Consider the following 19,170-nt stretch of genomic DNA (forward strand, 5'->3'; position numbering starts at 1 on the left):
CATTTAAGTGCACATTTTTAACAGGTGGTCTGAAAACCAACAGTTTGTCCAAAGGTTAAAATAAAAAACAGGCCATAGTCATTTCATATTTATTTTCGATAGTGAAGATGCAAAATGTGGTAAATTTATACTGTATGTTTTTTGCACAAGTAACATATCTATTGAATTTATATATTTGTATTAGTTTAAGAAATAATGTCTATTAACTATATAATCTATATATGCATGGCTCTACAATGATCTATGATATGGGATATACAAATAATTCTACAGTTATATATTTTTACAGTATAACACATCTAAATGGTTGCATGTGGATTTAACGAGTCAGATGAGATTTATAAAGTCAGATATATATTTACCTTACATGGATAATCAGTATTATATAATCTATATAATAACAATTATATGACTAAAATGATCCATACACAGAGTTATGTATACAAATAATCTATATACCATTCATATACTATATACTCATACATGTGGTTCTGTATAATATTTGAAGCATGTTCAGACTATATATCACTTTAATAAGTCACTTTAAGGCTAAGTCTATGCTTTATATATGATCTATCTCTAGGGTTAAATTTTTATGTATAAAACATTCATAAACACCATAGGCCAGTAGGTACATCATGTTATCTATGTTATCTATGCAAGTTTAATTATATATATACAGTATATATACATATGTAACTGATGCATGGAAAGAGTCCCATTAGGATCCATAGTACAATCAATCTACATTATCTATAGACTAATCAATATCTATAAGGCTTAAATGAAGTTTGTGTTACATTAATCCATTTTAATTGTTTATTCTATATCTATATGACCCCATAATCCATATAGCCTATAATATAGATTGATTTATATAAAAATACCTAGGCTATATATTCTATATTATTGTACATATATATCATATATGACATTTGGAGCATGTGTAGATTATATATATCTACAATCCATATTCTATGGCCTCTTAAGGTTTATATGGAGAGTATTTTCCATACTATCTATACGGCCCCATAGGGTTCATGTGGAGTGAGCTGATTAGGGGGCGCGCGCGCGCGCAGGGGAACGCCTTCTTCCATCTTTGTAAACAGTGCGGGCGCATGCGCAGTCGCGCCGCACTCTAATGGAGGACATGTCTGATCTGCAATCGTCTGTTTCTGCGCTGTTTCTCTGAGTTGCGCCCTCAACACCCCTCAGCTGAGCCCGCGACACCCGTGAGTTAACTCCTCTCGTGCTGTGCTGACACATATGATCAGGTTTTTAAGCGTGTCGAGTGATTTCATGGCACGCGTGGTTTAGTGTGTGAATGTCGTGTTTACAGTAACGTCAGTTAGCCGCCAGGCGCATCAAAGTTTGGAGCGCATCAATAATTCATGTAATAACACAGTTATACACTACAAAAAGCCGTTAATTACAGTGTGTGAATGGATATGAGCGTGTGTGTGTTGCGCTGAAGCGGTGTGTGTGTGTGTGTGTGTGTGTGTGTGTGAGAGAGACAGGAGTAAGTTTGTATTGATTTGAGCGCCTTTAGCGTCAGTGTGTTTGTTGTTGTTGTTTTGCAGTGAGTTTGAGAGATTTCGGGGTCAGAACTTTCAGTGGTCCTGAACAGAACCTCGTGATGAGATCGTGACAGATTTATAAATATGATGCTTTTTCATTAAACACTCTGTATGGTTAGATTTGATTGTGTGTTTATGAGGCTAATGTCAGCTAGCATGCTAGTGTGAGTTTACAGCTTACAGGTGCTTCGACATTCATAATCTTAACAGTTATTAAACACTACAGTGGGTTAATGTTTTATTATATAGTGTGTGCTTGAATAAAATAGTGCAGTGAGTGTATTTCTGTATATAAAGTTGCATATGGTTTATCATATAATGTTAATTTGATTAAAATCGTGTATTTCTGTCAGTGAAGTCAATGAGCATGTTGTGAGCTGTCACATTGTTTAAATCAATATAAGCGCGATCAGTGTTCTCTTGATGTTTACAGAATATTTATAAGTATTTAGTTCCAACAGGATGGAATATTTATACTTTTTCTGCCCTTATTTTTATTATTATTGGTTATCTGGGATTCTGGTAAGGACACCTGTTTATTGGTTATAATTATATTTAAATAAGATGTTAAAAATGTTTATAATTAAATTTAAGAAATTTATAATTATTTTAATATATAAATATTTATATAAATATTTGAAAATTAATATATATATATAATATATATATATATATATATATATATATATTAGCTAATAATTAAATATATATTTTTTTAATTTTCTTGTTTGTTTGTTACCGAAGTCTTCATCTTCCTGTTTCTCTTACAGCCCAAGTGGCAGAATGGCTTCGGACTCGGTCTCTCAAAGCTCCCAGAGTGCTGCCACCAGGATCATGACCTTTCATCCCACAAAAGAGGAGTTCAAAGACTTCAACAGATACATTGCGTATATGGAGTCGCAGGGGGCTCACAGAGCCGGCATGGCTAAGGTTAGTGTATACGATGTATTCAGCTCAAATTGCTGTGAGAGACTGTTTTTGGGTTGTTGTAGATGATCATTGTAGGTTTGCATGGCTCACTGATGTGCTTGTGTGTCAGGTGGTGCCACCAAAGGACTGGAAGCCCCGGCGCACATACGATGACATCGATGACCTGGTGATTCCTGCACCGATTCAACAGGTGGTCACTGGCCAATCAGGTCTCTTCACTCAGTACAACATCCAGAAGAAGCCGATGACCGTCCGCGAGTTTCGCAAAACTGCCAACACAGACAAGTGAGCAGCAAATAAAGCTTAATAAATATTCCTGGTGTTATTATGCAGGATTAATAAATGCTAACATTCTCCGCCTTTGATGTGACCGTTTTGTTTTCGTTTTTTGCTGATAAAACTACATTGTTATTCAGAAGTTTTGGGTCTGCTTTCGTTTGATCAAAAAATACAGTAAAAAACAGTAATATAGTAAAATCACTTAAAATAATGATTTTTATTATGATATATTTAAACTATAATTAATTTCTGTTATGCACAGCTGTATTTTCAGCATCATTACTCCAGTCTTCAGTGTCACATGATCTTCAGAAATCATTCTAATATACTGATTTGCTGCTCAAAAAGATTTCTGATTATTATCAATGATGAAAACAGGGCCATTTTTGTGAAAACGAGGATACATTTTTTTTTTTTTGTTTTTTTAAACAAGGTTAAGTTGTTTTTTATATACATTTATTCTAGGAACCTTTTTTGACAAATATAATCTGATCATTTAATGCATCCTTGAACGTATTAATTTCTTTAAAAAGTGCTTCTTTTGCCCAAACTTTTGAATGGTAGTGTAAGTATGATTGAACTGAGAAACATAATATTAACCTACTTTTCTTGATGCATAAAAGTAAATCCGTTGACATTAATGCTCATTGTATATTCTTTTTAACTCTGAGAAACATGAAGTTGATGCGTTGAGAATGTTCTATGATGTTGACTGTCGGTCACCATAATAAAATGCTTCTCTGACTCATCTGCAGGTTCTGTAATCCCAGATATGCTGATTTTGATGAACTAGAGAGGAAATATTGGAAGAATTTAACATTCAATCCACCTCTATATGGGGCGGATGTCAGCGGAACCCTCTACGATCCAGTGAGTAATCTGCCCTTTTTATTAATGGAATATTTTTTTATTATTATGTTTCAGTTACAACCATCGTTTACAGTGTGATAATAGTGCTGTGCAGTGATTACAAATATATATGTGACTGTATACAGGACGTGACGGAGTGGAATATTGGCCGTCTGAACACTATTTTGGACACGGTGGAGAGAGAGAGTGGAATCACAATCAGAGGAGTCAACACTCCATATCTTTATTTCGGGATGTGGAAGAGCACGTTCGCCTGGCACACAGAGGACATGGATCTCTACAGCATCAACTACCTTCACTTTGGAGAACCCAAGTCCTGGTAATGTCACAACTAAATCTTGTTTTTGGTCAGCATTTTTGTTGTTATTATTGTTATTCTCAGTTCATTTGATCAATTCATCGAGTCATCACATTGATTCAGACTAGCAGCTGAGACTTTTTGGCAGTTTCATTTAAAAACAAGCTCATTTGTTCATATTCACGACTATTCATACTGTCCTAAAGAGATTTTTAAAAGCATTATTACTTGGTCTTGAATTGAAAACGGCTCTTCTGCAGGTACATTGTGCCTCCAGAACATGGGAAGCGATTAGAGCGTCTTGCTAAAGGTACAGTGGTCTTCTGAAAACATATCATTAGTTCCTGTTCCTCTTCAGCTGCTCATTATTGAACTTTTAATTTTCTTTCATGCAGGGTTTTTTCCTGGAAGTGCCCAAAGTTGTGAAGCCTTCCTGCGACACAAAATGACTTTAATTTCACCATCAATTCTGAGGAAGTATGGGATACCCTATGAGAAGGTCAGCTGCTTGATTTTTATCAGCTTTTCCTGATAAATCATGCCTGATTTTATCTCACGATTTGACTTCTTTCTGCTTAATTCATCAGGTCACACAGGAAGCAGGCCAGTTCATTGTGACCTTCCCGTATGGATATCATGCAGGGTTTAACCATGGCTTCAACTGTGAAGAATCCACCAACTTTGCTACACAGCGCTGGATTGATTATGGAAAGCTGGCGACATTAGTATGTTATTTTGCATACATCGTGTACCCTCAGTTTTTGAGTATATGTAAGAGTGCAAGTATGGTACCGCAGGTGTGTTTTGGTTTGTTGATGTGCGTCTCTTTCTCAGTGTTCCTGCCGGAAGGACATGGTGAAGGTATCCATGGATGTGTTTGTTCGCAAGTTCCAGCCAGAACGCTATAAACTTTGGAAAGCAGGAAAGGACATTGCGCCCATCGACCACTCAAAGCCCACGCCAGAGGCAGCAGAGTTCCTGACAGATGGAAAGAGCGAGAAAGAGACAGGAGAGCTCAGCGATAGCAGCAAAGCAGAAACACAGGAGAAGAGAGGAGAAGCAGAGGCTGGAGAGGAGCAGAAAGCAAACACGGATGGTGGAGAGGAGGACAAGACTGAAATGTTGAAAAGGGAAACAGATGGTGCAAAGGAGAAAGAAGAAGCAGAGAAAGGAGGTCCGGAGGTAGAGGAGAAGAAGCCTGTTAGTGATGAAGAACCGAGCAGCACCTCAGAGCAGATCAACAGGTGTGTGAGAAGAAAATCTCCATCGCAGATGCCGATGGGAGGCTGCTTTGCTTCAAGTCTGTGGTTCATTTGCTGACACAGTGCATTATGAATGTGAAGTGCTCAAGTACTCACATAATTCAAACATTTTTTGGCTGTTACATGTTACTATACAAACCTAACCATTGCCAAACTGTATGCACATAGAAGGAGCTTGTCAAGTACACACAGAAACCCACAAGTCTTCATTTATCATTCCGTTTTATTTTATGGATCCTAATGACGATTATTAAAATCTCAAGATCAGTCTTTTAATTTTTTAGTGGCTGTGTGAATGTATTTGTACAGCACTAGTCACGTTGAGCTGTATTGTGTGTATAGTGACAGCTGAGGGCTGTTGTTAGGTATGGCATGCAGCAACGTGACGTACAATACAATGTGACGTCAAGTGCCTTAGTGTTTTTATATAATGGTTACAACACAATCAATAATATTAAGAACACAAATTTTCATTTAGCATTATTATACGAAGCAGCGCTGTTTTTTTAACTAAGACTAAAATTATTAAAAAATGGTTCCGTTCTTTGCAATAGAGCTTAAATAAAACATAAGTGAAAACAAACGGACGAAGGTTAGAAACGTTGCATTGACAACTAACTTATTACTGAATTGCTAAAACTGAAATAAAAATCAAAAGCTAAATAGAAATATTAAAAAAACTAAATAAAAAAGACAAATGCATTTAAGCAAATAAAATTGAAATTTGTATGAAATCTGAAAATATAAAAATAAAAGCTTTTTCAAAATGTTATTAAATGGTATTAATAATACAAAAAGAACACTGAGCTGAAGTGAAGTAGATATGTTAAAAGATATAGTAATTGACTAGAATGCTAAATTTCTAAAATTAGTTTAATTGAAAATGTAAAAAATGCATTTTGCCTTTCAGTAAATACTTTCCCAAAGTAAATATACTATAAACATGCTCTTTAATTTTTACATAATAACACAATTTGTCCCACTTTTCCATCGTATGCTTTAGAGAGCACAGTGGTGATGGTTTATGATGGGTCATGAAAAAATAAATTGAATCCTCTGATTTCCCTTCTCTTCATACAGTAGCACTCCAAAGCAGAATGTGGGGCAGAAACGTCTCAGACCCAGCCCTGACGACAATCAAGTAAAGGTAGAAAAAGAGGAGGAAGTTGAGAAGAAGAAAGCCAAACTCAGCCAGACTGAGACAGATGACAGGAATGAACAATCCATCTCCGCTGACCCAGGTAGAGCCTCATATACAGCAAATGATACACCGGCGATGCGGTAATAAAAAGGCTAAAACAACCAATGTGTATTTCTGCAGGTTATGCGCAAGCTGAGGAGGCGATGGAGACAGACACGCCCCCTCCACAACAGCAAGAGAATCAAGCCCCTCCCTGCATGGAGGTGGAGCTCTTGCCATCAAACCCCACCTCCAGCAGTGACATCACAATGCAGCAAAGAGATGATGTCACTCCCTCTGAACCCAACGACGTCACCTCATCCTCACAATCCACAAACAGCATCCCTGATGATGAGGCTCCGAGCAGTGATGTCACCTCTCAGTCAGAACACGTCACTCAAAGCTGTGATGTCCAAAGCAAGCCCGATGACATCACTCCAAATGGTGACCTCACTGATGTGCAGCAGAGTGACATCACGGCCCATTCGTGTTCCAGTGACATCCCTGCCAGTGACGTCATACCTCTCATATCTGTAACCAGCAGTATCTCCTCTCTACATGGCATTAACTCCGCCCACACCTGTGATGTCTCTGCTGAACCCAGCGACAGCACTATAGATACCATCTTCCCTAGTCCAAGTGAGCCTGGCATTAACTCCTCCCATCCCTATGATGTCCAACCAGAACCCAGCAACATCGCGGTCAGCCCTAAACACGAACCTGGCATTAATTCCGTCCACACCTGTGATGTCACCACAGAACCCAGTGACATCACCATCAGCACTGAAAATGAACCCAGCATTAGCTCCGCCCACAGCTGTGATGTACAACCAGAACCCAGCGACAGCACCATCAACGCTGAAAAAGAACCCAGAATTAGCTCCGCCCACAGCTGTGATGCCCAACCAGAATCCACCGACATCTACATCAACGCTGAAAAAGAACCCAGCATTAGCTCCGCCCACAGCTGTGATGTCCAACCAGAACCCAGCGACAGCACCATCAATGCTGAAAAAGAACCCAGCATTACCTCCGCCCACACCTGTGATGTCCAACCAGAACTGAGCAACATCATCGACCCTAAACACGAACCCAGTGTTAACTCCGCCCACAGCTGTGATGTCACCACAGAACCCAGTGACATCACCATCAGCATTGAAAATGAACCCAGCATTAGCTCCGCCCACAGCTGTGATGTACAACCAGAATCCACCGACATCTCCATCAACGCTGAAAAAGAACCCAGCATTAGCTCCGCCCACAGCTGTGATGTCCAACCAGAACCCAGCGACAGCACCATCAATGCTGAAAAAGAACCCAGCATTAGCTCCGCCCACAGCTGTGATGTACAACCAGAACTGAGCAACATCATCGACCCTAAACACGAACCCAGTGTTAACTCCGCCCACACCTGTGATGTCACCACAGAACCCAGCGACATCACCAGCAGCCCTAAACCTGAACCCGGCATTAGCTCCGCCCACACCTGTGATGTCAGCACAGATCCCAGCGGCATCACTGTCAACCCTGAACACGAACCCAGCACTAACTCCGCCCACATCTGTGATGTTCAACCAGAACTCGGCAACATCACCGTCAGCCCTGAACACAAACCCAGCATTAACTCCACCCTCACATATGATGTCATCACTGAACCCAGCAACATCAGCGTCGGCCCTAAACACACACCTAGCGTTAACTCCGTCCACACGTGTGATGTCATCACCGAACCCAGCAGCAGCTCCATCAGCCTTAAGTTCGGCGAGTCGCGGTGCAGCTCTGCGTCAGCGGGCGGCAGTCAGGTGTGTCCACCTGCGGTCCAGCACATCTTCCAGAGAACGCTGAGCCCCGCGGAGGTGCTGCACGTCCACAGCTACGCTAAAGGAGATTACAGCGATCTCGAGCCGCGCATTCGGCATGAGAGAGACCGAGACAGCGACTCTGATAGCGACTCTCAAGAGGACAGCAAGGTGCGTATGTGCTATCTGACTGATCCACTAAAGGAATAGAGTGCTGCAGGAATGACGTTCATTTGTAGAACAACCTCTAAGTTTGCATCATCCTGGTTCACTTGACAAAACGTTAATAGCACGTTTCCACTGACTTTTGGAAAGTAAGCTGTCACCAAGAAAATTTATGATTCTTATGTTTTGTTCATCTTGATAACCGTCACAAATAAACACAATTTTTATGAATTTTGAAGCCTAAATACAGTTTCCAAAGTTAAAAAAGCTAGTTGCTAGTTAGGCTATAATACAGTACACCATCAGTAAGCTTCCATCAGTGCTTTAATTAAAAAGTATTTTCCCTGAAAGTTTTAGTTAGAATAGTTTGCAAGAGCGTGATAAGACTGTAAAAGCCACTAGTGAGTAGATGAGTTTAGTTTATTACCCCGACAGCCTCTGTAGTCCCATTTAGCCACTTGTTAGCAATTAGGCCTGTATTTTTTAAGACAAGTAAAAGATTTAAAATTCACAAGGCTGTATTGATGTGTTTTACGTTTTAGAATAAAATGCGCTGGTGATCACCACAGACTTTATTTCAGACATTTCACAAAAAGCACATTCATAAAACCCACTGACAGTGGAACCAGAAGCTTTTAGGACTCATTCCTGCAGCACTCTAACATGCAAATTACTCAGCATTGTAAATAAATACATTTACAAAATTAGTTCCTGACATATTTCTCCTTGCATGCCTGTGCTTTAGATTATGGAGGATGCAGTAGACTCCCTCATGCTAGCAAAACTATGCTTTTACTGTGCTGCATCACTTTACTGCCAGTACCGGTGATTTAAATTGATGAAATAACACTCAACTGCATCACGTGTCTGGAAATATACCCGCTTACAGCGCTCTTCATCAGCTGATGAATAACTCCTGACATCAGTTAATGACATGCATTAATATCCCTCTTAATAGAAGTGTGGGCACCACCTGCTTTCCACGAGCAGTAGAAGAGTGTTGTCAATCGCTCCAGGCAATATAATAATATAATAAACCTAATTTACTCGGAAAAGAAAGTGCTGAAAAGAATGACAATAACTCAATGTAAATACTCAACAATAACAGCAACAGTAAATGCGCTTCTGTGCATGTAGCTTTGAAATTGTGAGTAGATTAGTAGTATTTATTCCCCTCCCCGCTCAATTTTCATTCCAAACCAAATGCAGTTCCATCATGAATCACTAGGGGTTTGTCAGCTCTTGTTTGGGAAACCCTGTTGTATTTAGTGTGTGTGTCTGTGTGTAACGAGTGTGAGTTTGTGTTGTCCTGCAGAAAGAAGATGAACACCCAGTGGAAGCTCAGCACAGACTTCCCAGACTCCCCAGGCACCATCCTTTGCTGAAGGACAGCATCAGTGATGAAGGTCAGTTTGTGGCAGTGTTGTTATTGTTAACTAAAACTAAAATCATTAAAAATCATAATTGAAATAAAGCTAAACCAAAATAAAAATATTAGATGAAAAACCTCACAACAAAGTCAGTCAAACTGAAATTAAAATGAATACAGAACATCTAAAAATAAAAGCTAATTAAAAATATTCATATATACAAAAACAGTATTTATATAATGCTAAGTTAACACTGATGTGTGTTCTGTCTTAAGTGTAATGGACCACTTTCTCCAAATCTCAGTACTTTGCAAACTTCTGCTTTATAAATGGTATATAATATATATTTGTGTGTGCACCACACATAATTTTTTTCACAGAATATTCATTGTAGTCTAAAATATGTCAGAAGTGTGTGAAGTGTGTAATTTCTGCGCACTAGCACCATCAAACAGAATGACAAATGTTAGTACATTGTGCATAATGTCAGTCCTGCTCTAAAGTCAGTGCAGTTTGTTTAATTGTTGTGGCAGTGTTGGGTTACTCAAACAGAGCGATGTTGAAATGTTCCACACAGTCACAGTGTTGGACTCTTCAGGAAGTTGCCATATGAATGCTTTATTCAGTTGCCACTGCGCATTTAGCTGGAGTGTTGTAACAACCCAAAATGTAACGTAAATCAAATTGCAAAAGCATCTTCTGAATGAAGGATGATGTAACGTGATGGATTGTGTGTGCATGTGCAGAGCTGCAGGATCAGGCTGTGTCAGAGGAGGACGGGCTGGACGGGGAGGCCTGGGCGCGACCTTTGACCCAGCTGTGGCAGAACAGACCGTATAATCCAGAAAGAGAGAGAGAGTACAACAGAGAGATGGGTCTGCGGCCTCCGTACTGCGCTGTGTGCGCGCTCTTCCAGGCACATCAGCAGGTACGCCGGCCTGGTTCAGAGATCTGTGTTTATCTGTCACTGAGTATATCAAGTGTCTGACACTTCCTGTGCTTTCCTGTACGATGTCCTCTGTATGTGTTCAGTCTGAAGGGGGCGAGAGCGAGCCGGCAGTGGTGCTGCCCAGGGGTCAGATGAGGACCAAGCCTCTGATTCCAGAGAGATGTTTCACCACCACCACCGAGGACAGTGCAGACGTCCAGCCGTCCACACCTCACCTGGAGGAGGACGGCACCAGTCTGCTCATCAGCTGCTCCCTGTGCAGTGTCCGTGTGCACACTAGTGAGTACTCTCCTGACAACCCAGACTATAACAATAATGTTTTTTCCTCTCATCGACTAGCTGTTCCCCAAAAGGGAGTCATATGTTCATTTCATCTTTATAAATAGATTATGTTCTCTTCTTTTGAACTGTCTATTCATCAAAGAATCCTGGGGAGAAAAACATATAATCTCATTTTGCACAAAAATATGAAACAGCACAGTTGTCAACATTGAAAATAATAAGAAATGTTTCAGAATATCAGAACTGAAGGATCATCTGACGCTGATGAGTAATGATGCTGAATATTCAGCATTACATCACAGGAATAAAGTACATTTAACAATATATTTAAATAGAAAACAGTTATTTTAAATTGTAGTAATATTTCACATTTTTACTGTTTTTACATTTATCAAAAAAATGTAGCATTGGTGAGCATACAAGACTTTTAAAACTCATTTAAAAGTATTACTGAGCCGGAACAGTAGTGTAGTTTGTCTGGTTATAGCATGGACTAGAATGTATTATCTTTCCATTATGATGCCTTAAATGAAGCTTTTTCTTAATTAGAAAATATGCTATTAGGGAACAACCCTGCACGAATGTAAACTCCTTCTCTACAAGATGCACCCATGATGATGCTGAATACAAATAAAGAATTTCATCATAGTTTCCATCACATTTAGCCAGTAAAGGGTGTGTTTGAATAATCCGAGGTCTGTTTAATTCTCTCTGTTTGTTGTAGGTTGCTACGGTGTGGCTCCAGCGAGAGTCTCCAAAGACTGGAAATGTGCCCGCTGTAAAGCCAACGCCCTCACCGAGGTACACCCGAACCTGACATAGAGTGGCCCAAAAAACATTCGGACACTTACAGAAATAGTTCACCCAGTAATTCAGTGCTCATTTACTCACTCGCATGTCTTTGACATTTTCACCTGTTGGATTTTTTGCTTTTCCATACAATGAAAGCAGACAGTGTTTTGCTTAAACAGTGTATTTATTTATTTATTTTTTTTAATGAATTGAGACTTTACATTTTCTTGATGTTTCTTGTTTCTGCTTTAAGTCTGGCTTAAGTGTCCAAATAATTTTGGGCTACTGTGCACCTGCTTTAAACACATAATGGTCTTTCATCTCTCGGTTCATTGATATAGTAGGATGTGTTGTAAACTGATGATGTTTGAATCTTTGATTCTTGACAGAGTTGCTGTCTGTGTTCGTTGAGAGGTGGAGCATTGCACAGAGCCAATAATGGCAAGTAAGTAAAATGAAAAGTCCACTAGAGGGCAGAACTGATGTCCCGTGAAACACACGGACCCCTGACCTAGAAGTTACCCAGATCTCCAATTGTTAGAAGTGTGATTTTGTGCATTTTGTGTACTTTAGACAAATCATCATCACAGAAAAAAATTAGGGGCGTTCACACAGGGCAGTTATAGGAACTAGCTACCAGGGTTGTCCCCTGAGAGCTATATTTTCCTCTAGGACTGCATTCAGGAATGTCAACAAGTGGAGAATGGAGAAGTGCCTGGACTTCGACATCGGTCCATCTATCTCTGTTTTCCATGTTTTTGGAGTTAGTTTGTGAAGTAAATATATATAGATGTGACCAATCAACTAACTTACGTCACTGGTAGTTTCTGTTGTGTTGGGTTAGACCTACTCTCAAGCAAGAGCTAATTTAGTTCCCCCTTTAAAAGCTTTTCTGTAACTAAAGTCATTTCCAGTTCCTGTGGTGCATACACATCAAAAAGCAGTTATTTCCGTCAATAGTTATATTAGCTGTGAAATGTTCCTCCGGTGTCAAAACCCCTGTGATAATTACAAAAAGACTCAAAGGTAAAACAACAAATTACAGTAATTCAGGAAGGAAACATATTTTAATGTCATGAAAACAATGTCCCATTGTAAAAATGTAAGTGGTCCTAAAAATACAGTTTTCCTAAATGTAATATGTTTGGATTCAACATTGAAATTATCTTTAGAGGTTTTGTGAGACTGATCCTGCTGTTTTCTTTGGGATCAGTTAATGATGTATACTTAGCAAAAATCATGATGCCAGGTTCCTGACGTGTCTCTGTGTGCAGATGGGTTCACGTCCTGTGTGCGGTGGCAGTGCTGGAAGCTCGCTTCATGAACATCGCTGAGCGATCGCCCGTGGATCTCAGCGGCATTCCCTTACAGAGATTCAAGCTGGTGAGTTTCTGTTCCCTTCTCTAGAAAACGTGCAGCATTTCACTTCTCTGAGATGTAGCTTCACACCAAACCTCCGTTAATCAACAGCTCGATGCGCGTAAATCATGTACATGGTTTGTGTAACAGAAAAACACGTTTGACTGCAGCTCGTAACTTCAGGGTGTTGAAGTGCTGTGGTGTAAGCAGTCACAGTGTTATTTTTATCTGCACCCAGGGCCCTTTCCTTCGGTCCCACTTCCTCTGAACTGTCTTCCTGTGAGCTAATCTCTCTCGTATGTGCTTACAGAAATGCTACTACTGCAAACGGCGGATGAAGAAAACGTTGGGCTGTTGTGTGCAGTGTTCTCACGGTCGCTGCCCCACCTCATATCACCCGACCTGCGCACAGGCCGCTGGCGTCATCATGCACCCGGACGACTGGCCGTTTGTCGTCTACGTCACTTGCTGCCGCCACAAAGGGCCGGTGCAGTCGGAGGTACTGCGCTCTGAAACACTGAGAGCGTGCTCTGTAACATGTGACTGCACTATATGTGGCTGCCACAGGTGGCTCTACAAGTCGGCCCAATAATCTCATCCTGTTTCCCTTTCCTGTTTCCTCTTCATACTATAAGTATTCAAATAGAACAGAATATGTATAGCTTTTTCTTTCTCCAAACCATAATTAAAAATAACACATTTAAGACAGTGTCCATTTCCATAATGTGCACTCAAAGACTGGCCACCATTGCTCAAAAAGAAATAGTGTATCACTTTTATTTAAATTGTATTTGAATCAGGATCACAGTTTCTGCTTTTTCTTGATTTATTAAGCATAATTGTCTGCAGTATTTACCCACTGGTTACTGATCGTGAAAACGTTTCATTTTAATTTGGCATTTGCACCATTTTGAATTGATAACAAGCATCCATTTTTTTTCACACCTTTTCTTTTAAACTGATACATTTTCTGCTCAGTGTTTTGCTTAATCTTTCCAACCTGGAAACCATGCACACACATTCTCTCTACAATGCAAAATATGATATGAGAAAAATGATATGAGCTGAAAACACCAGTAAACTTGTACAATGAAGTTTTGCAATCTCTTTTGAGATATTCTGCTCAACTAAAAGTGTAATGCAGCCAGTGCAGCTAAATCTGCAAGCAAAGCATGCAAGTTGACATTCTCTTGATTTGTGCTTATGTGAAAGTGCATTCATTCTGATGAAATAATCATGACTGTTTAACAATTATTGTGCATCCCTTTCGTGAACTGCCGTCATATTTGTTTCTGCTGTGATGAGTGATCTCTCTTTCTCTACTGTAGCGTAATAAAGCAGCCATGAGAGAGCTGAGCGTGGGTCAGAAGGTCATCTGCAAGAACAAGAATGGACGCTACTACCAGTGTGAAGTCATACAGCTGACAAAAGAGACGTTTTATGAGGTCAACTTTGACGATGGCTCCTTCAGTGATAATCTTTTCCCAGAGGACATTGTGGTAAGATGTGAGATTTGATCTATTCTCTACAGCAGTTTAGGAAATGTGCATTTAACCACAGTTTTAAGTAGATTATGTAATTATCAATGGCATGGAAAACCTAGAAGTAACAGGGAATTTTGTTGCCAAGCTTCGTATTTTTGACATATTTATTTCAGTATTCTTTGATGAATAGACAGTTCAAAAGAACACCATTTACCTGAAACAAAAATCTCTTGTAACATTAGAAATGAATTTACTGCTACTTTTGAACACTTTAATGCCTCCCTGATTAATTAAAGTATTTATTTATTTTACAAAAGCACTTACTGACCCAAAGCTTTTGAATGCTAGTGTATGATTGGCTCCCAAATACTGTATATTTAAGATGTTGTATTTTATAAATATTGTATTTTGTATGGTTTGGTGTAGAACCGAGACTGTGCTCAGCTGGGTCCTCCACCGCAGGGGGAAGTGGTTCAGGTCAGATGGACGGACGGTCTTGTCTATGGAGCCAAATTCGTGGCAGCTCATGTCATTCAGATGTACCAGGTAATAAATGTCTGACAGGAGAGGAGGTTGTGTTTAGCTGTCTAGTAAACCACTGCTTCTCTTCAGGTGGAGTTTGAGGACGGATCGCAGCTGTCTGCTAAGAGAGATGACGTCTACACCCTAGACGAAGAGCTGCCCAAGAGAGTCAAATCTCGTCTGGTGAGCTCATATATTAGGGACAAAGCAATTAAAAAAATAAAATTGATGTGACAGTAGCACTTTGTAGTTGTTGAGCTTGTCAATTACAATTAATAATTCAATATTTTCTACATATAGAGTGGTCCAGAAGTAAAAAACAACAAAAAAAAAAAAAAACATTCATTTTCTCCATGGGGGATATTATTTTTAAAGATAACTTGTAAACTATTAAAGACAGTCCTACTGTGAGCTGTGTGGTTGTTTCTCAATGGTATATGCTTTTGGTGAGGCAATCAGTCCATATTATTGCAATTTATTATTAAAATAATCGTGGTTAACAGTTGAATTCAGGGTGAAAAACTACATTACCCATGATTCTGTACAGAAACTTCCACCGATCAGTCCCAGTGACCAAATAAAAGACTTTATACATATGCAGTATATTTTGTATGAACTAAAAATATATTGTTTCTATAAGTAATCAAACATTTTAAATGAATAGTTTTACATTTCTTCGTTTTTAATTTGATAACTTCACTTGCATTGCTTCATGGGATTGTAGTTCTTTCCCTCATTAAAGCCGTTAAGCACATTTTTTTTTTTTTTGTATTTCAAATACTTTTTGCTTCAAAAGTTTGTAATGTTGCTGATTGGTTTGGTTCATGGCTTATAATGCTTTAGTGATTACTTTTTTTTTAATCACTATGGTAAATATGAATGGGAAAAAAGGAGAAAGTGGGTGGGCACTAATGCACTGTGTGTGATTCAGTCGAAGGCATCGGACATGCGTTTCGATGGCATGTTTGGAGAGAAGAAGGTCCAGGAGAGCAAGAGACAGAGAGTGATCAACTCCAGGTACAGAGGCGACTACATCGAACCCGTCATCTACCGAGCCATCATGGAGTAGCCAGCGATGACCCAGCCTTCACCCGAAACCACCAGCACTCATCCAGCGTCTCCAGCACACCCTGCCAATGTCAGTAGCGTTCAGTTCGCAGGGGTCGGACACCTGGATGGGTTTGATCGCTCCTCGGTGGACTATGACTAGCTCTCAGTCGAGCATCTATTCTGATACATGGGTCTGGAGTCGAGGCAGGGTGTTTCACAGTGTCTTTCTCAGAAAATGCAGCTTTGTCATTGGATGTGACGCCCTTTTAACCTCAGCGCTGTGAAACTGTGCCACAAACACTCTAGAAACACATCAGATTCATGGAGTCCCTCTAAATCACATTCGTTTGTTACAGAATATTTGTAATCTCCGATTCATAAAATATCTACTTTTATCAAATTGCATTAATTTATTTGACTTGAATTGAGGGTGCTGTTTCTACCCGTGTTTTACCGAACAGAGCTGCCATTGCCATTTTATGGATACGGATCTCATTTTTATTTTTATTTTTTTTAAGATCTATGCTGTCATAAATTGTGCAGTTGAGATCCTGATTATTGTACATTATTTGGAACATAATGAATTCAGCGTGTCAGTAATTTGAGTAATTTTTTACAAGCCTATTTATTACTGGTGCTTTACAAAAGTCAATTTTGCAATATGAGTTCCAGTGCTGTCGAAGTTCGACACAGATAGGTGTGTTCTGGTTTTGGAAAGAGGATCGCGTAGATACTGAAATGCCAAGGATCTCACTTTCACAGCTGTTCGAGCCCTGCCTTGCACTCTGGTTCAGTACACTTTCATTCAGACGTTTCTATTAATGTAGCTTCTTACTGCTGTCGACATTTCATCAGAAGCCCCACGGATTTAATAAGCTATTTTTGCACTTCTCAGCTGTACTTTTATGAACTGTCATCTTTGTCCTTGCAGTAGCCAGGCTCTTGAGACCGAAATGCACTCATGAAAGCTGAGGAGGCCGTTGTTTGGACTGTCTAGCCGACAGCATTTGCAGAAAGTAAGGTTGTTGCAGTCCTTCAGTTGTTCAATAGATAGATAGGGCTAATCTTCACTATAAAAACAATATATATAAAAGATTTTTTTCTATCAAGAAGCCTATTTTATTGCTTTGTTTTATAATACGTTTAATGTTCATGTACTGTGAGATAGAGTTGTATGTAGTTAATTTAAGAAATCTTGAGCTTTCGGCACGTTTCTTCTGCCTCTTGTGTTGCTTTCAAACATGAGCCTCGTTCTCACTGCACTTCTGAATGCACAGGCTCTAGGACTTCCATTCATGTATTTTGTAAAAATCATTCATGTGCATCAGTAAAAGATGTGAGCTGACATCTTTCTTATACTGGGGTGTCTTTTTTTTTCATTCATGTTCAACATTTACTGCATTAAACAACAAGTAACTAGATTTACGGATTCAAATGTTTTGCATTTTATTTCACTGTTAATATTTCAATAATATTTTCATCTTCTGGATAATAAAACCACAGAGCAGTGTTGTGGTTACCACCAACATATAAAAATGAGCACAATGGAAAATTTAGATTTTTTTCCCCCATATTCTTAGTAATAATAATTAATGTATTTGTAATAAAGTAAAAAATGGGGGGGGGGGGCAATGTTGCACAAATGATTTAAAAATAATTCTGAACAAATTAAAAATAATAATCATAATAATAACATTTAAAAAAATCCAGCACTTGCTTTTTTAAACCATATATTTAATCATATTTCATATCAAATGTTTTGAGAGCAAAGCAAAAAGTCAGCAATATTATGCAGTAATTCAAATTTGTTTGACACAACCCTCAACATTTTTTATTAAAACCAATAGTATAAACTTCAGATCAAGTGGAAATATTATTTTGCAAGCAATTCTGAAGAAAAAAAAAAATCACACTTTATAATAGTATATAGTTTATAATAGTAACAGGATAATGTATCATTAAAAATAAACAAAAGTCATTAGGAGACTGTTTAATTGATGTTTTTATAGGTTACTACTGTTTATTTAATTGACTAATAAAATTATGAAATATAGTTAATTTAATATAAATATAAATTAGACGTCTACAGGAAAATACAACGCACTTTTTACATTACTTTGCAAAAAAACCCCAAAACAAGAGGTTTGAGAGACGGGTGGACAGGTTTTGTTTGCTTATATAAATAGAACGTGAAAAATAATTTGAAGAAATATTTTTTTCTAATAACAGAAGAGATGATTGCTGGATGTCCGTTGTAGTTTTTCAGTGTTCAGGTGTGTATCGAGTCATTGTGGATTTTAGCCATTAAGAAACAGAGTTGCGAAAGAGAACATCATGTGCATTGATTGTGTATTGATAACTACACCCAGTACGTTTTACAATCACATTTTATTCTGGGGAGTGATGAAGAGACAGCATTAATATATATTTTTTTCTAATATGCTTATTATTTATATTAAAATTAGCATAGTATTTAGGTTAAAATAGAGAAAATGTTTTTAAATTCCAGTGCAAAGAGGCAAATTAGAGGCATTTGGTGGCCAGAAAAATAATATTCCTATATAATGCCATGGTTTAATCACTAGATGCCCGTATGGCTGTTTAATAAATATAGCCTATATATATTTAGCTCTACTCTAGTTGCTGTAAAGGGTTTTACCGGTCACAATAGCTTATTTAATTATTTATTTTATGTTTTGCATTGTATATTTAGACATTATCAAACACTCAGTTTAATTTTTAATGTATCAGGTTCTGTCGAAATGTTGGCTATCGAGTCCACTACAGATTTCCCTTTTGTGGACAATAAAGTATATTTCAGTTTCAATTTCAATACAATGTTTATATGTTTTGCTTTAAATATTGGATTTTAAAAGATTAATTACTCACATTCCAGTATTATTTTATGACATTAATGTAAGAAGACAATATAAGTGAATGTTAAAAAAGGCCAGCAAATACGGAATTTAACCCAATAAAAAAAATATTTAACATTAAAAAAA

The 19,170-nt window shown here is 38.5% G+C and overlaps 1 protein-coding gene across 2 annotated transcripts; it reads left to right on the forward strand.

Moving 5' to 3' along the window:
• The first annotated feature begins 1,080 nt into the window (after nucleotides 1-1,080).
• Nucleotides 1,081-17,589, forward strand: kdm4aa (lysine (K)-specific demethylase 4A, genome duplicate a). Of its 2 annotated transcripts, none has more exons than XM_042725349.1 (22): nucleotides 1,081-1,232; nucleotides 2,348-2,507; nucleotides 2,617-2,792; nucleotides 3,542-3,656; nucleotides 3,782-3,975; nucleotides 4,215-4,264; nucleotides 4,350-4,453; nucleotides 4,542-4,679; nucleotides 4,789-5,198; nucleotides 6,297-6,457; nucleotides 6,538-8,366; nucleotides 9,676-9,766; nucleotides 10,477-10,658; nucleotides 10,763-10,958; nucleotides 11,686-11,762; nucleotides 12,143-12,198; nucleotides 13,028-13,136; nucleotides 13,423-13,611; nucleotides 14,441-14,611; nucleotides 15,023-15,142; nucleotides 15,209-15,301; nucleotides 16,050-17,589. In XM_042725349.1, the coding sequence occupies exons 2-22, from the start codon at nucleotides 2,361-2,363 to the stop codon at nucleotides 16,185-16,187; spliced, it is 4,746 nt and encodes a 1,581-aa protein (XP_042581283.1). In that variant the 5' UTR covers nucleotides 1,081-1,232; nucleotides 2,348-2,360; the 3' UTR covers nucleotides 16,188-17,589. The 2 variants fall into 2 exon arrangements, with proteins under 2 accessions (XP_042581283.1, XP_042581284.1); XM_042725350.1 differs by having other exon boundaries at nucleotides 6,300-6,457.
• The last annotated feature ends 1,581 nt before the right edge of the window (nucleotides 17,590-19,170 follow it).

Source organism: Cyprinus carpio, chromosome B6 (genome assembly GCF_018340385.1).
Source record: "Cyprinus carpio isolate SPL01 chromosome B6, ASM1834038v1, whole genome shotgun sequence".
Lineage (NCBI taxonomy): Eukaryota > Metazoa > Chordata > Actinopteri > Cypriniformes > Cyprinidae > Cyprinus > Cyprinus carpio.